Source organism: Chiloscyllium plagiosum, unplaced genomic scaffold (genome assembly GCF_037043375.1).
Source record: "Chiloscyllium plagiosum isolate Xiang-an unplaced genomic scaffold, Cpla_swu_hap1 HiC_scaffold_6, whole genome shotgun sequence".
Classification (NCBI taxonomy): domain Eukaryota; kingdom Metazoa; phylum Chordata; class Chondrichthyes; order Orectolobiformes; family Hemiscylliidae; genus Chiloscyllium; species Chiloscyllium plagiosum.
In genome coordinates this window covers 72,763,095-72,780,305 of record NW_028270144.1, presented here as the reverse complement: position 1 = coordinate 72,780,305, position 17,211 = coordinate 72,763,095, and the positions used below count along the sequence as shown (strand labels likewise).

At 42.3% G+C, this 17,211-nt stretch overlaps 1 protein-coding gene across 2 annotated transcripts in view; it reads right to left on the bottom strand.

The window, feature by feature from the left end:
- Window positions 1-15,727, bottom strand: part of LOC122550658 (transmembrane protein 182-like) — a 54,444-nt gene extending 38,717 nt beyond the window's left edge. Inside the window, exon 1 of one of the 2 annotated variants that reach the window (XM_043691741.2) lies at window positions 15,136-15,727. In XM_043691741.2, the coding sequence (XP_043547676.1) occupies window positions 15,136-15,291 (156 nt within the window). In that variant the 5' untranslated portion in view covers window positions 15,292-15,727. The remainder of the gene's footprint in view (window positions 1-15,135) is intronic. The other variant, XM_043691740.2, reaches the window with a different exon arrangement.
- Between the last annotated feature and the right edge of the window lie 1,484 nt (window positions 15,728-17,211).

Here is a 17,211-nt window from a genome sequence, read left to right as displayed (position 1 = left end):
CTCCCCAATCAGCGTTCCGAAAAGACCGCTCCCTCCTTGACTCCCTCATCAGGTCCACACCCCCCACCAACCCAACCTCCACTCCCGGCACCTTCCCCTGCAACCGCAAGAAATGCAAAACTTGCGCCCACACCTCACCCCTTACTTCCCTCCAAGGCCCCAAGGGACACTTCCATATCCACCACAAATTCACCTGCACCTCCACACACATCATCTATTGCATCCGCTGCACCCAATGTGGCCTCCTCTATATTGGTGAGACAGGCCGCCTACTTGCGGAACGTTTCAGAGAACACCTCTGGGACACCCGGACCAACCAACCCAACCACCCCGTAGCCCAACACTTTAACTCCCCCTCCCACTCCACCAAGGACATGCAGGTCCTTGGACTCCTGCATCGCCAGACCATGGCAACACGACGGTTGGAGGAAGAGCGCCTCATCTTCTGCCTGGGAACCCTCCAACCACAAGGGATGAACTCAGATTTCTCCAGTTTCCTCATTTCCCCTCCCCCCACCTTGTCTCAGTCAAATCCCTCAAACTCAGCACCGCCTTCCTAACTTGCAATCTTCTTCCTGACCTCTCCGCCCCCACCCCACTCCGGCCTATCACCCTCACCTTGACCTCCCTCCACCTATCGCAATTCCAACGCCCCTCCCCCAAGTCCCTCCTCCCTACCTTTTATCTTAGCCTGCTGGACACACTTTCCTCATTCCTGAAGAAGGGCTCATGCCCGAAACGTCGATTTTCCTGTTCCTTGGATGCTGCCTGACCTGCTGCACTTTTCCAGCAACACATTTTCAGCTTTAAAAATACATTGTCCTGTCCTCATATAAGTTTACAAGATCTAGCTGCTTAATAATAGATAGCTGACTAGAGTTAATGTAGTGTCTATCATCCAGAAGACGTATTCATTTCTGTCAAAATAAGGCCAGCAGCTTTGTATTATACCAAATAGATAGCAAAATATTCAATGTGTTCATTCATTCTTCTTGTCCTGTCACAACTAGACTGAAGTAATATGCTCTTCCTTCAGAGCTCAGGGGAGACTGTTTTAATTTGTGTCTTGGCCCTCAAACAATCCAGGACATTGACGTTTACAGACAGCGCAAAACCCAGCTCCCTTTCGCCCTCTATTAAGTTATACAAAATGGCTGCATTTTTCTCTATAGTATGATGCACTTTTCAAGATTCAACTAGTCACAGATATTCCTGTTTGCAGTAAAAAGTGTTCAGAACAGACAATGGAAGAGCTTAACCAGAGAAGCCCAGACTTGCAAATAGTATATACAGATATTGCAGGATGTTATTCAACCAGAAAATATAGATATAGGCTATGGAAAGGCTCAAACAATGCCAAGCAAAACACAGGTATTGCCAATTTCTCCTTGTTACTCACTTTTTCCACACATTAACTCCCCCACATACACTTCAGTATAACACTAAACATGCAATGTCAGACAAGTAAACTCAATTTCATAAGCTTTTATTAGCCACAAGGGGATTGGAGGCAAGGGTAGGGGAGTGGCTAATGCAGCCATTTGCTATGTGCATTCATGCCCCCAAACACCCAGATTGGGTAAATTGAGGCCACTTCACCAACTCAGCAAGCAGGCCACTCAATAAATCTGTCAGCAAGATAGACTATTTTCTCCCTTGCTGGCAATAAAATTATTCAGCCAGTGGTGAATTGAGACTCTAAAGTGATCATTAATTGACACATAGGGGCCTTAATTGTTGGCAGATCAGTCATGGGTCCTCTAGCCCAGAACTTAATCCTTGAGAGGGCAGGAAGGGGGTAGATGTCCCACTGGCCTCAATCTGCCCAAAAGCTTTCTCTTCCAGGAAGGGGAAAGATTCTTGGAAGGGGAAAATCCCATCGAGTATGACATACTCTGTTATGTCATCTGCTAAATTAACAGGAAATGCTAGCAAAGGCTTAGGTATTCCAGAAGGCTAAGTAGATGATATATTCTGAGTTGACTGAGTGAAGTACTTAATAAGAGATAACAGAAGCTCCTGGTGGTGGCAAAGATTAAATGTGAGAGTCTGGGTTTTATAGCTAATTTATTTCTGCCCTCAGTTATACAACTCTTCAATCCTGGTCTAGTTTAGCCCTTAATCAAAAAGGAAATGTCTGATCATCAACATTTTTGTAATCATTATATCACCTTGCAAGATATATTGCATCATGGGCAGCACGGTGGCACAGTGATTAGCACTGCTGCCTCACAGCGCCAGAGACCCGGGTTCAATTCCCGCTCTGGGAACTGACTGTGTGGAGTTTGCACATTCTCTCCGTGTCTAGTGGGTTTCCTCCCACAGTCCAAAAATATGCAGGTTAGGTGAATTGGTCATGTAGTGTTAGGTGGCGGGGCGGGGTAAACGTAGGGGAACGGGTCTGGGTGGGTTGCAGGTCGATGTGGGCTTGTTGGTCCGAAGGGCCTGTTTCCACTACTGTAAGTAATCTAATCTAATCAAAATCCCATGAACTGGACCAATGGAGTTCCAGAGAAACACATTGCCCCTTTTGTACTAAACAGGATTCTAGATACAGTAACAAGACATATGTTTGGGCAGTGCTTGGCAAGGATGATCAAGAGATAAATATTGATCAGAATATTAAGATGCACTTCCCCTTCCCATTCTTGCACACACAGTCATCTCTAAATGGTGGCACAGAACCTTTTACTGCAAACTGAAAGAGGGGGTGGATATGAATTTGGCATCATACCTGAATCACATCATCTCCCGCTTACAACAAATTATGTCCAGGATTCAGATGAATGCTTTTAGTTGAATGCTTCACCCCCTCTGCTATAACTCTTCACTACAGGATGTTTTCATTTAACACACAACAGAATTCAAAGAATTAACAAAGCCTATACATACTCACCAAGCTGCCTTATGTCATCCAGTTTCAATTGGATATGAACTTACCCACGTCCTTCAAGATAACAAGTCATACAGTAACAATGATTTGTTGACTAAAGGTATAAATTAAGCTTAAACATTGATTATGCCAATAGATATAATTCTTGTAATTAAGATCATTGGCAATTTGAGCAAATAGTTAATAGAGAGTGTTTAAATTAGTAACAGAGTTAGTAAAAACACTCAGTGTATCACCATGGTTTAGCATTAACTGAATCAGTAAATTATTTTTGTGATCAGCATCTGAGATAACTGCAAAGTTGCGTTGTTGTTCTCAAATCCCTAGAAAGTTGGGGAGGTAATCCATTGAATAGACTTGATGTACTGATGGTTAAAAAAGGTCTCCAGAATTTATGAGATTTTGTGTTTAAGTATGACATAACTTGCTTGGTGAGGATGGCAACACGAGCTTCCTAAAAAAATGAAGTCAATGTACTCTTTTGGTAATTTCTGTTTTACTTGGATCTTCAGATCTAGCAGAACCCCAATCATTTATACAAGTGAATTTATCAGATATAGCTTCCTTAACACTCTTCATCCTCAATCATTGACATTTATAATCTCTCGCTCTTTGTCCTGAACATATACATCCTTAAGGTGCTCTTTTCTATATTGACAAGGAAAGGAGTACCATTAAAAAGGTCAAGAAAATAAAGAGATTCTTCTTCTATCTATGAAGAGAAACTATATCTCAGTTCATGGAAATCTAAGAGAATCTAAATGCAATATCATTCCAGCCTCTGAACAATAGCAAGAAACACAGGAGAAACATTGAATCATAGAAGCCTTACAGTGTAGAAACAGGTTATTTGGCCCACACCAACCCTTTGAAGGGCATCCCATCCATATCCATCCCTTGACCCTATCCCTGCATTTCCTATAGTTAATCCACCTAATCCATCTAATCTTTATATTCCTGTACACTATGGGCAATTTAGCACAGCGAATCCACCTAACCTGCACATCTTTGGACAGTGGGAGGAAACCCATCATACATGGGGAGAATGTGCAAACTCCACACAGACAGTCTCCCAAGGTTGGAATCAAGCCTGGGTTCCTAGTGTTGTGAGGTAGCATATATAACCACTGAGCCAGACATAGAATGAAGCCCTTCTCAACATTGAGATGAAAAGTTATACTTTTCAACCAAGATCTGTACATTGAGTTGAGAATCTGGTGAACGAGTGGTGAGAGGCCTATTTGCTTGGATCATCACACATTTGCACCCTTATTACTCCCTAATCTTACCTCATTAATATGCAGTCTCCCATTTCCCACACACCTGATACACACCAGAAGCTGCAAATTCCTGAGCTGAGAGTCAGAGCAGGTACCTTGCAACTGCAGCTCACCACTTGGTCCTCTGTCACTCCATCATCTACACCTGACACCAGCACCTCAGGGCATGACCCCTGCGCAGAGATAATATGTGCGCCACATCCACAAATACTGGCATCCTCTATCTACCAACATCTCGCAACATTATTCTGGCACATCTTCAATCCATTTACATTTTGGAACGCACCCGCACCTTTCATTGCATTAGTGTTGCAAGGCCACTTTAAGTTCAGGGGCAGGCACCCAGCTGATGGACTGACTCAGGGGAGCATCTCAAGGCTGCAGGTGGGTCACTGGGCCTGAAATGTTAACTCTGTTTCCTCTTCACAGATGCTGCCAGATCTGCTGAGCTTTTCATTTCAGATTCCCAGGATCTACACTCTTCTGTTATATTTCAGTGTATCTGAGGGCTTACTTTCTGAGTGCTCATTCATTCAGTGTTTATCTGGATGCTCACAGTATGCCTTGCCAATCGGCATGTTCACACTACAGCCACAGCCAATGGGTAACAGTCCTGTCATGTTGATGAGCTCTTCTGCACTGGCACTCTTTCAGGCTTACCAGTAGGGATTTATTTGGGAGGCACGGGAGAAATCATCTTAATATACTGCATGCTGAGATGTCAGTGTTGCACCTACTGCAAACACACTGCACGTGTATTGAACCAAATGGTCATATTGGAAATAGGGTGCTTCTAGTCTTCTGTCCAATTGAAGGAGGGTGCTGCTTTCACTGAGGGATTCCTGGAACCATCAGTTAGGGGCTTGGCTACGGCCAGGCATCAACTTGGGACATTCATTGTCAGTGGATCTGTCTCACTGCTCCCAAGGGAATGGACATCAGTATGACCTGTAGGGTCATACCAGCCATCAAGGTAGTCAAATATCAATAGTCAGGGAGCTGAAAATTCAGTCATTGGTTTGGAGCCTTTGGATTTCCCAATGTTTTATTCCACCACCGTTTATTTATGCCCGCCACTTCACATTCCAATCTTGTTTTTTTCACTAACACTGCATTTTGCAAACACATTCAGGGCTCGTTATCCCATCCCGTACATTCCTTGATATTCAAGTTCTCTGGAATTATTGTTGGGTATGTGAATAGGAAAGGTTTGGAGGAATATGGGTGAAGTGCTGGCAAATGGAACTAGATTAGGCTGGGATGTCTGTTCGGCATGGACGAGTTGGACCAAAAGGTCTGTTTCCGTGCTGTACATCTCTATGACTATGACTCTAATTACCTTCACAGGAATATGTTGGCCCTGCAATTTCACTATTTCCTTTTTGAAAGATCCCCCATACTCCAATGTAGATTTTCCTTTTTGGTTTTCTCACTTTGGTCAGATCATGTCTTATCATATTAATATCAACCTTGCCCTAAGTGAATAGGTTTATTCCTGTTCCACTTTTGTCCTTTTCCATGACTGGGTTAAATTTCACTGAGTTTGCAGTTACAATCACTGAAATACATTCCACTGACACTCTTACACCTTGTCCGGTTTCACTCCTAAAATTAGCTCCAGCATTGCCCAATCTCTTGTGGGACATTTTTCCTGCATCCTAGTTTTAAAAAGTCTTCTGGATACATTTTACAAGCCACACCTCCTCTAAGCCTTTCATACTTTGTTTATTCCAGTTAATATTGGAGAAGTTGACTATTATAACACTATTATTTTTATACTTTTTCTGAAATTTGCTGACATGTCTGCCTTTTATCTCCTCCTGGCCATTTGGAGGCCTGTAGCACAATCTCAATAATGTGATTGCTCCTTTTTTAATTTTAAATCCAGACAATATGGCCTCAACTTAGAAGCCTTTTATGATAACATTCCTCTTTATTGTTGTATTTGATCAATACTCCAACACTGCCTCCCTTTTTACACTTCTCCATGGCTTACCTGAAGCTTCTATACCCCAGAATATTGAGCTGCAGGCCCTCGGCTGCCCTTAACCATGTCTCCATAATTTAATAAAAATATCAAGTTTTTTTAAAAAATGCCTTCATGATGGTAGTGAAGCCATACTTCCCCCTGGTAATCAGCATCCTCAGCTTGTTGGCCTTACTTCAAAACTCCCTGTATTAAAATAAATACCATCCAACCTCCCTGAGCTCTGCTCTGTCAGTACAGCATGTAGCTCCAGGTTCTAATGTTTGAGGGCCTGTTTTTCAATCTGCTACTTAGCTCCCTGAATTCTTGTTACAGGGCATCATCCTCTTTCTACTTACATTGTTGATGATTTGGAGATGCCGGTGTTGGACTGGGGTGTACAAAGTTAAAAATCACACAACACCAGGTTAAAGTCCAACAGGTTTAATTGGAAGCACACTAGCATTCGGAGCGACGCTCCTTCATCAGGTGAGCTAGTGTGCTTCCAATTAAACCTGTTGGACTATAACCTGGTGTTGTGTGATTTTTAACTTTGTACATTGTTGATGTTATTATAACCGCAAACTCTTACTTTGCACCTTCCTACTACAGAATGTCTTGCAACCATTCAGTGACATCCTTGACCCTGGCCCAAGAGAGGAAGCACACCATCCTGGAATTACTGTGGAAATGCCTGTCTGTGCCCTTCACTGCCGCGTCTCCTACCAACTTACACTCTGCCTATTCTTCCTGTCATGCATCTAAGCTCTGACTGCACTCCCCAGAGGAACTGTCACTCATGCTGTTTTCCAAAACAGAAAAGCTGTTCTTGAGTGAATGCTGGTGTTTTTTGTACTACCTGCCTGCATCCCTTCTTCCATTCCCTCTCTGATTGCATTTGCTTAAGCAGCAGGATATTCATGTCAAGTAAAGTGCTACCCACATGACTCTCAGCCTTGCACAGACACTGCTGTACCTCCAGCTAATGCTCAACCTCGAAATTCCGGTGCTCAAACCAGTGGCATCTCTTGCCATGGGCATCCAGAATGCCAGGAGCATCTAAGATTTCCCACTTACTGCAGGTTGTGCACCACATGCAACTAAGCTCCTCTGCCAAACCATTAATTAAAAAAGTACTCTGACCCTCAATTTAAGTAGAAAATGAATGAGTTTTGTTTTATAAGGGAGCAAGTACCCATATTTGCCCTTAATGCAGCTTCAAAGTGAACAAAAATAACCCTACCCACTACCTAGCAATCAGCTCTCTGCTTTGTGTTGATACACATCTGTCAGCCATTTCTGGTGGAGCTCCTGTTAGGATTTAGCTACTTGTCCAGCTGACTTCCATCTGCACTTTGCCTCCTTCAGGCTTTTCTCTGGAAGCTTCACTGTTGTTGTTCATCCCTAGGTCCCTTGGTTCCCCTGCTACATTAACTGGCTCCTCTTTGAGTCAGAACTAACTAAAGATGAGGAAGACCCATCTTTATGCCTTGCACAGTGCTCACAATCCATTTCATTGGCTGACTGACTCCTGGTTCTGGTAGATGGGCTCTAGGTGCAGAAGATCATCTGGTGCCAGCATTTGGCTGGCACTGTGGGTGTGAGCTGCAGCCTGTGTTCATTTCCTTTGTCTTCCCTTTCTCTGGCTGACTACAAAAGTTCATGTTTGGACTAGTTGACTGCTTGCCTGTATGTGATGTTCCCCCATTAGACAATGACTAGACATGGGTGGCCACTGGGGACTCAGAGTGTTTAGACGTGATATATCTAAGGGCAATTAAAATGTGTAGCCTGGTGATTTAACAGCGACTAGAGTAAGAGAATGGGGTTAGTTGTGCCTTTGTGTATAGGCAATGTGGTTTTGTGCCTGCTATGACATTACACTGCTGGTAAGGAGTAACACTGGATTATCAATACTTGTCAAGGGCCACAGCAGCCTCTCAAAGATAATGCAGATGCAAGGGTCACTGGTCTTTCTGCAAATATCTACTGAGTGGTAAGTTGTTCTGTGAACGGTGTGTGGTGAGATAGCGATAGACATCAGTGATGCTAAAGGAGCAGGGTCGGTAGTTAATAAGATACAGTGAGAAGTCCCATTGGACTTCATTGCAAGAATCCCTCCAAAAAAAAACTCAATACAGCTAAAGAAAAGTAAGCTTCAACCTAATATGTCTGCCATGGCAATCATGTTTATTGGTTTGGGGAAGCAGACTATTTGGAGCTGAGGAAATATGATATGGAAAGTTTTGGAAGGGTGACATCTAGCAAAGGGAAGGTCAGTGACAGGCCTGGAAACAACAACTTGATGTTCAGTAATGGGGTCATGGACCACAATTGGGAGGAGCGGGCCTGTATGACGAAGTGTCTGAGACAAATCACACCTATGCAAAGGAAGAGGGTTGTCATTTTTAGAAGTCAATCAGCTTAGTTCAGGACTTCACTCCAGGTTAGACCTAGGCCCAACCATCTTCAGCTGCTTTATCAATGATCTTCCATCCATCATAAGGTCAAACGTACGAATGTTGCCTGATAATTACACAATGTTCAGCACTATTTACAACTCATCACTAACTAAAACAATCCACAAACATATTCAGTAATGTCAAGACAATATCCAAGTTTGGGTTGTCAAGTGATAAATAATATTCACACCTTACTAGTGCGAGACAATGACAATCTCCAGTGAAAGAGAACTAACAATCATCCCTTGGCATTCATGTCATTGCCATTGCTGATTCCCTCACTTTCAATATCCTGGTGATTACCATTGACTAGAAACTGAACTGTACCAGCATATAGGTGCTATGACTGTGTGGTCTGCTGCAAAGGGGCGGCACGATGGCTCAATGGTTAGCACTGCTGCCTCACAGCGTCAGGGACCCGTGCTCGATTCCAGTCTCAGGTGACTGATTGTATGGACCTTGCACATTCTCTGCATCGGTTTTCTTTGGGTGCTCCAGTTTCCTCCCATAATCCAAAGATGTGCAGATCAGGTAAATTGGCCATGCTACATTGCCCATAGTATTCAGGGATATGTGGGTTAGGTCCATTAGTTAGGGGGACTACCATTAGTGTGGGTGGACTACTCTTTGGAAGGTCGGTTTGGACTTGTTGGGCCGAATGGCCTGTTTCCACTTTGTAGGAATTCTATGAGCAAATCAGTGACTTTGAAATCTAGGGTGACCAACTTATCTTACCATTTATTCACTGTCTGCGAGGCAAAAGTCAGCAGTGTATTAAATACTCTCAACTTGCCTTGATTGGTGCAGCTCCAACAACATTGAAGAAGCCTGACACCATCCAGGTCAAAGCACTCCGCTTGACTGGCAGCTCATTGAGAACCTCCAACATTCACTCCCTCCACTGCAACAACTCATCAATGCTCTTTAGACAGTACCTTCCAAGCCCTCAACCTCCATCAACTAGAAGGACCTGGTCACTAAATGTGAAAACCTTCCGAAGTGGAAGTTCTTCTGTACGACAAACAAATTCTGATTTAGAAATATATAGCCATTCTTTCAGTGTCACTAGATTAACATTTTTGCACATCCTTCCCAACAGCATTGTAGGTGTACTTACACCAAATGGATTGGAGCAGTTCAAGAAGACCTACGTTCCCTCTGATTTTATTCTTTTCTGAATGGTAGCAACTTCCAAAGCTGGAAGTCAATTCTCAGAATAGTGTCAGCATGCTGCTGGGCATGGGTGACCCTCAGAGCAGCCTCGTAGGCGAGGCTGCTGAAGACAAAATGGCATTGTCTGAGATGCTTGAGTTACAGTCAGATATAAGAATGGAACAAAGTCAGAGCAGTTCTTGAAAGACAGGTTACAGCTGATGGGAAAGGAAGATGGATGAACCACCATACTAAAGACTACAAAGACCAAAGGAGGAATAGTCATCATAATAACAATTAGAAAGGATGTCTTTCACTGGGACTTTTTCCATGTACCCAATGTTCCAAGTACATTTATTGGGGGTTTACAGGTAAACATGTCACCTAATTATCAAGACATAGGCATTTTCACTTGATGTTTTAGATTTAACCGTGTCATTGCTTTGCTCTGTTTGGACACAGTCTGTGAATAACTATATTTTATGCAGTTCCACCAAGGCAATCCAAACAGGGAATATTAGGTTGCTATCAGTCTGAATTCCATTGTGTCTTAACTAATATTTCTTGTCCCTTACCCATACACATCACACAATAACTGGCAAAACAAGTTACATGAAGGCATGCACTTTTTTATCCTAAGGTTTCAAGTAAAGAAGAATGAACAAGTAATTCCATTTTCTACAATGTTGACAACAGCATAGGACTCAAAGGACTGAATTTTACCACAAAGTGACAAAGTGTCTTTTTTTAAAATTTCGTGAAGGGTTTCTCTTTGTGAAGCCGAGTGTGATTTCCAAAACTCATCCCATTACCAATGTACCATGCCCGTACGGTGCCTCACTGTACATACATCTCCTCTTATCACAGGCAGACGGTCTTGCTACTGCGTGGAGCTCCCGGGATTCTTGTGCTGGTGAATATTTTAAATGTACGTTGCTGTTCTGAAGCTGCTCTGCAAGGTTCATATAAATTTTCCAGAATATGGTGAATAGAGTAAAATTGGAACCCAGCTTTGCCAACAGGAATCCGAAGGGACTATTGTAGAGGAGGGCCATTCTCTTTCCGACAGGACAGAGAGAGCAATTCACACCACCAGCCTGTGACAGTCTGGTTCAAGGTTGGTTTGGATCAGTGCTGTTTCCATGGTCCAGCTGGAAGAATGCTGGAAGAAAGTCAATAAACATTCCTGCTCCATGAGGGTACGTTCTACAACCTTCTCTCTGATAGCATTAATGTACTATATCCCCACACCCACCTCCTATTAAGGCTCTTTGCTGAACTATTTTCCCTGTCACATGCAAATTCTTCTCTCAGCCACTCTCACCCACCCAATCTGCCCACAATACTGATCAGCTACCCATTCATGTGGGACACCTTACAAGCTTTCCTCCACCTCCACCAGCACTATTGGATGTGCCAGCCACTTTTATCTCACATAATCCCTCCTTTAGTCTCAATCCAAGAGTAAAAGACCTAAAATAGAGCTGAGAGAGCCTAGAAGGTCCAATAGTCAGTGTTTCATGACTCATGGTGATGCTAAAATGTTCATGTCCTGGAAACCGAGTGAAATGATTGCTGATTGCTGGACTTTGCACATTCTCTCTGTGTCTCTCCAACGGGTGCTCTGGTTTTCTCCCAGCAACCGAAGGTTTGCAGGTTAGGTGGATTGGCCATGCCCATTGTCTCCGGGATGTGCAGGCTAAGTGGGTTTGCCATGAAAAATACAGGATTACAAGGATAGGGTGTAGACTCGATGGGCTGAATGGCCTGCTTCCACACTGTAGGGACTCTATGAAGGGTAATAATATGATTGACTTTTACAGAGATTATGTACTTGAGCAGAGTTAAGTATATCATGGAGACATTTATGAATGAGGGTGTTTCCTACAATGAAGTCTAAAATAGATATTTAGAACTTTATTCAATCTCAGAATGGCCCCCTGAGGCTTGCCCATGGAAGATAGGAGTTGAGTTGATATGGAGGCTGGAAGGGCAAAGGAGAAGTAAGTTTCCAAGAGTTATCACTAATTTGGTACGTGCTGTAAGGGACCTTGGGTCTGGGGGATTGGTGGGGCATGGTAGGTTATAAATTGGCATAGGTTTGCATATATGCATGTTTACTGGGTGGAGGGAGGGTGAAAGGGTCTAATGTTTAAAAATCAACTGGGATAAAGTACTGAGATGGGACCTTTGACCCAGAGTGTTTAGGCGCTTTGGAACCCCTGTAGCTGCCTCCTATCTGCAACTGGGGTCTGGCAGATCCATCTCTATCTTGATCCACACAGCCATCCTTCAGAACCAATACTTTGGTGCACTTTCCCCCATAAAGCTCTGCGCACTCATCTTCAGAGTGAAAATCCAGACCCCATCCCATCCTTGCAATTCAGAAGTGCAGTACAATAATATCCGTGGGCTCACAAAATTATTTCCTATGTATTTGGTTAGTGTGCTAACTGGATTTCAGCAAATAGTAAATATTACAAAATCATCCCCAGAAGGACTAAGATTGCTTAGGACCCTATAAATAGCTGACTTGACTCATTATGCCACTTTTTTTTCTCATTTCACATCACTGTCTGGATGGTGATGACTATCACAAAGGGTGACAGATATAGGACAGATGTCAGAGGTAGGTTCTTTAGGGGCGTGGAGCAGCCTGCCTGCAACGGTAGTAGATTTGCATTTAAGGGCATTTAAATGGTCATTGAATAAACATACGGACGATAATGGAATAGTGTAGGTTAAATGGGCTTCAGATTGGTTTCACAGGTCAAAGCAACATCAAGGGCCGAAGAGCCTGTACTGAGCTGTAATGTTCTATGTATCAGTCCTGTTAATCAGACAATCTACTCTTTGAAATATAGCTTCAGATATTCCGTCATCCGATAGTCATTAGAGAAGCATGGATTGGGGTTATGCATTGGGACCACAGAATCACCTGATGAAGCTGACTCTTGTAGGAAGTACCTGCTAAATTGAATCTTAATTTGCTTAATTTCCCTGTATCTGTCATCCTCCATAAAGAAATACCCCTTTTAGTCAAGACCTCTGAGATTTCTAATTCAGTTAAGATTAATTGTTGTCCAGAATAAGTTAGACGGTTAAAACGTTATTCTAACTCCTAGGTAATGATTAAATTGAATCCTGAATCACCACTGAACCGCAAATACACACCTCCTGACCCCTGACACCCCCAGAGTTGACATCAGCCCCCACCCTGACTTGACACAATCCAATTCCCACTCACCAACCCTCAATACAAACTAACCTTGCTCAACTCAACGTTGCAGCCTCCCTCCACAACCCAAACTCACAACATCCAACAATAAAACCTCCTCCCACCAGCAGCAGGATAGGTGTCCCCCCAAGTCCTACATGGACAATGCCATAGCGTTTATATCTCTCCACTGGCCTCAATACCACACCTGAGCCTCACTACCCCATCAACCACCTGGCACCCTGGCAACCTCACCCACAGGACGCCCTTTCCATCTCACCCGCCTGATACACCACTCCCTTGCCTATCACCCTGCCTCCTCAGATACCATCAAAGAGCTTTTGGATTTTGAACGGATGAAGTATGGCAACAAATGTGTTTAAAATGTGTCCTGGCTTGTGGTGCTACTTCCTGTGCTGTGTGGATTTCATACTGCTTTCCTCTGATGGATCTTTTCTGGTCAGGTCAGACTCAGAATGTTGGCCTAAAAAAAGAACGCATAGGTAAATGGGTAACTTTACTGTTGACCAAATCAGTTCTGAAGGTAATCTAATTTGGAATCTATTCAGAACATAGGGCCATCATCACAGTTTCCAATCCCAAGAGTGTAGGGCAGCAACATTGAATAGTTCTCATCCCGGCAAAGTTCTAAAACTGCTGTGAGTGTCATACTTTAAATTGTGGGCTGCAGCTTGTTGTAACTTATTTAGTCGTGCAAATTGACACTTGAGCAGGCATGGCTGCTTAAAATATTTTGGGGAGTGATTTTCTACAAAACTTTGCATTCTGTTTGAAATGATTTGCAAATTTCACCAGTTAATCAAAGAAACTAAGATGATTCGATCTGGATAAGTCAAATTATGAAATGATAACACCATAGCATTAAAACAAGCCTTCCTACTCAGAAAAGTGAACCTTTCATTTTTCTCCATGCTTAAACAAACATACATTTCTGCCCCCACCCTGACTTGACACAATCCAATTCCCACTCACCAACCCTCAATACAAACTAACCTTGCTCAACTGATAATCTGAGTGTTATCCATTAACTTGTGTATTTTTCCAGCTATTGCAAAAGATGGTACAATTTGTCATGGATGGTACATTCTAGGTTTTTTTTGCTTTACAAATTATACAAAAAATTCTCCTTTGTACCTAAGACGTCAAAATTATAAGCAATTCAACTTGGATCAGAAATCCTTCTCTTAAATAGTCCACTGATTCTTCTTTCATAAGTTTTGGAACTAGTGGATAATGTCCATTTATCAAAATGCTCTGCTATCAGGGGCGATTTATATCCTCAGAATCAATCTGCTTTTTTCTTGTTCCTTAAATAATAACTCATTTATTAGTTATTTTCCCATTTACACTTTGCTTAATTCTCTTCAGCATTTTCCAAGTTTTATGGAGATGTTTGTTTAATTTCCCTCATTTTTGTCTTCTAACATGTTATGAATACCATTCTAACCACCTATCTCTCCATTGACTACTTTACAAATTGATTTATTTAGTTTTGTGTTTTGTTCATTGTGAAACATTGTGAAAGATGTAGAACATTGTGTGTTCCTCCTACAAATACTTAATGATTTGCTGACCCTTTCCAGCAGTTTCCCAGCATCATTTGATGGGGCGGGGAATGAGGTCTGTTGTGGAGGAGTTTGGAGCCAGGGATGATGGTCAGGAACTGCAGGATAATTATTTTCAATCATTAACAAACATGTCACGGCAACCACTGTTTAACATTAAGAGTTTCTCATTCTTTTGAGTTGATGGACAGTGGACAGACCAGGGAACATGATGCAACAGCTGAAGAAAATTAATGACTGGGAAAGCTGCCTCAGCACAAACAACACATTGATCTGAGAATGAAGCACCCAACATTAACTGTGTCTTAGCCATGTCTCTAGGAGACAGTGACGCAATTGGAAACTTGCACTGAATAGCTCTTTCTGCAAAAAAAATTACTTTAATTTGAACAGGATTTACAGCTAAACAACAACAAACTAATGATTGATTTCCTGGTATGAGTTTTGATTTGTTCAGAGTAAAATAAGAATGAACATTCTGAATGTGAATGTTTAATAAAGAAGGCATTTTGCATTTAACACTTCTTTCTTATATAAAAAAAGTGTGAAAGTAGCACAGAGAAATTGCAACTCACTGACCTGTTTGAAATCCACTCCTGTGATATTTTCTGACTGAGTACAAGTCTCGGTAGCAAGCAACCAGCAATTGGTGCAGAAAGTCAACAGAGAAAAAATAACCCCCAGAGTACCAAGTAACCTGGCGATAACTATAACTTTTGATGTTGAGGTTTTCATGGCTTTCTGAAGAGTTGAAGTAAACAAGTGAGAGTTTCCACTCAGTGTTTGCTCTGTGCGGAACGAGGCTAACTGGATGGATCTTTGCCTAGCCCTGCCTATTTTTAGATCAATAATGATAGTCTGGAGATTGCTGACCTACATGGGGGTTTTGGTGTTCAGCCTATTAATAATTATATCTTTAAAGTGCTGAGTTTATGTTTGACAACTTTAAAGGTTATTTCTGCTTTGGCAAGACTAGGAGGAAAAGCCATGCATCAACTTTGTGCATGAACTCACTGACATTTAGAAATAATGAAAATTGGAATTGTTATTGTCATCCTCTTCGAGTAATCCGATCCCACTCTCCTACATTGAGATAGAAGCTCTATTCCATTCAATTAGCCTTTTCTCACATTTTCCATGAATAAACATCTTTGTTTGCAACTGGAATTCACTTGATATTGACAGGCCCTATAAACTGCTGCATGTGTTTAAAAACCTGAGACTTCCTATTGTCCCCTGTTTCAAATTTAGAAACTCCTATCAGGAAACATTCTGATTCCTGGAGCCCATTACAATATTCTAAGTAGGTAAATCTTGGAAACTACAATGGGCTCAATACTATCTTGCATTTAACTAGGTCACCTGGTGAAAATCTAGGGTCTAAAGTCCATAAGTCCAGGTTGAAATTTGTTAACAGTTAAGCGAGGCGTGGGCTCAACCGAGAATAAGCACAGATCTGTGAAGGTCAATTCATGCTTGACTAACAGATTTGAATTTCTAGAGGAATTCGAGCAAATCTTTTAATGTAAGCATGGTGAATATACTTACATAAAGATTTTCCTAAATTGGAATTAGTCCCAGGGAGGGAGAGAAATAGATAGCAACAGAAACAAAGGCAGGATTTTACATTCTTTCCCTTCCTGACTTCACCCAAGCAGAAGTAGCTGTAGTTTATAGCGTTTCCCATAGCGGACATCTAATTTGTTTGAGAATGATTTCCTCAAATAATTAGCAATGTTAAAAATAGGAGGAAACACCTATAGAGGCAGGACTTGACTTCAAGGTATGACAACAATAATTTTGTACTGTTACACAAGCCTAAGCTCAGCAAAAGTAGAGACAGAGATCTGGAAACTGCGATGGGATTGACCCATGGTTCTAATGTGAGCCTGACGATTCTGCTAAAGTGGTAGGGAAATGGCTTGTCTTGTTTCCAGAGGATGTTTCAGTGGAAGGTCACCCTGCAAGGTAAAGTAAATTAATCTGGAGGTGTTACAATATGCCAGCAGCCAGAATACTGCTTCGAGGGCATAGGTACATGGCTGTAAGAGTTTGAATGGCCTTCTTTGCTTCGTATGCAAATAGCCCACTGGTATGGGGCAGAGAAGTTAACAGTTTCTTGCCCTCTGTCTCTCTTTTGTCCTTGCAGGAGAAGAGAGCACATAACCCTCATTAAGGGGGTAGCACAGGAGGTGGAGTGTCCAAATTGACCATCCTGTACCCATGGAGAAAATGGGTACAGGACTAGGGTAGATATACATGATGAAGTGGGTGACAGAGACATGAGAATCTTAACAGGAAAGAGTGAACAGATATTGAATTTCTAAGGTGAAGAGGTGGGAGAATTCTTCAGATTGTGCAGCATGCCTAAACCTCAGCTGCATTGGAAAACCTCCATTCTGGAGAAGCATCTGCTGTCAAAGATATGTTCTACAGGGTCACTCATGGAGAGACACAATACAACTGCATTGACAGACCTTCTTCTGAAACCAGACCAACAGAGCCAATAGTTGAACTGATGGAGAATCACAGCTTCACGTAATGCATATTGACAAGAATAACACAGATCAGTGGCTCACTTGAGAAATCTAGACTTGGTACCATACATTCCATTAATTTTATGATATTCTTTGTAGCAATCCCATAGGGAATAAG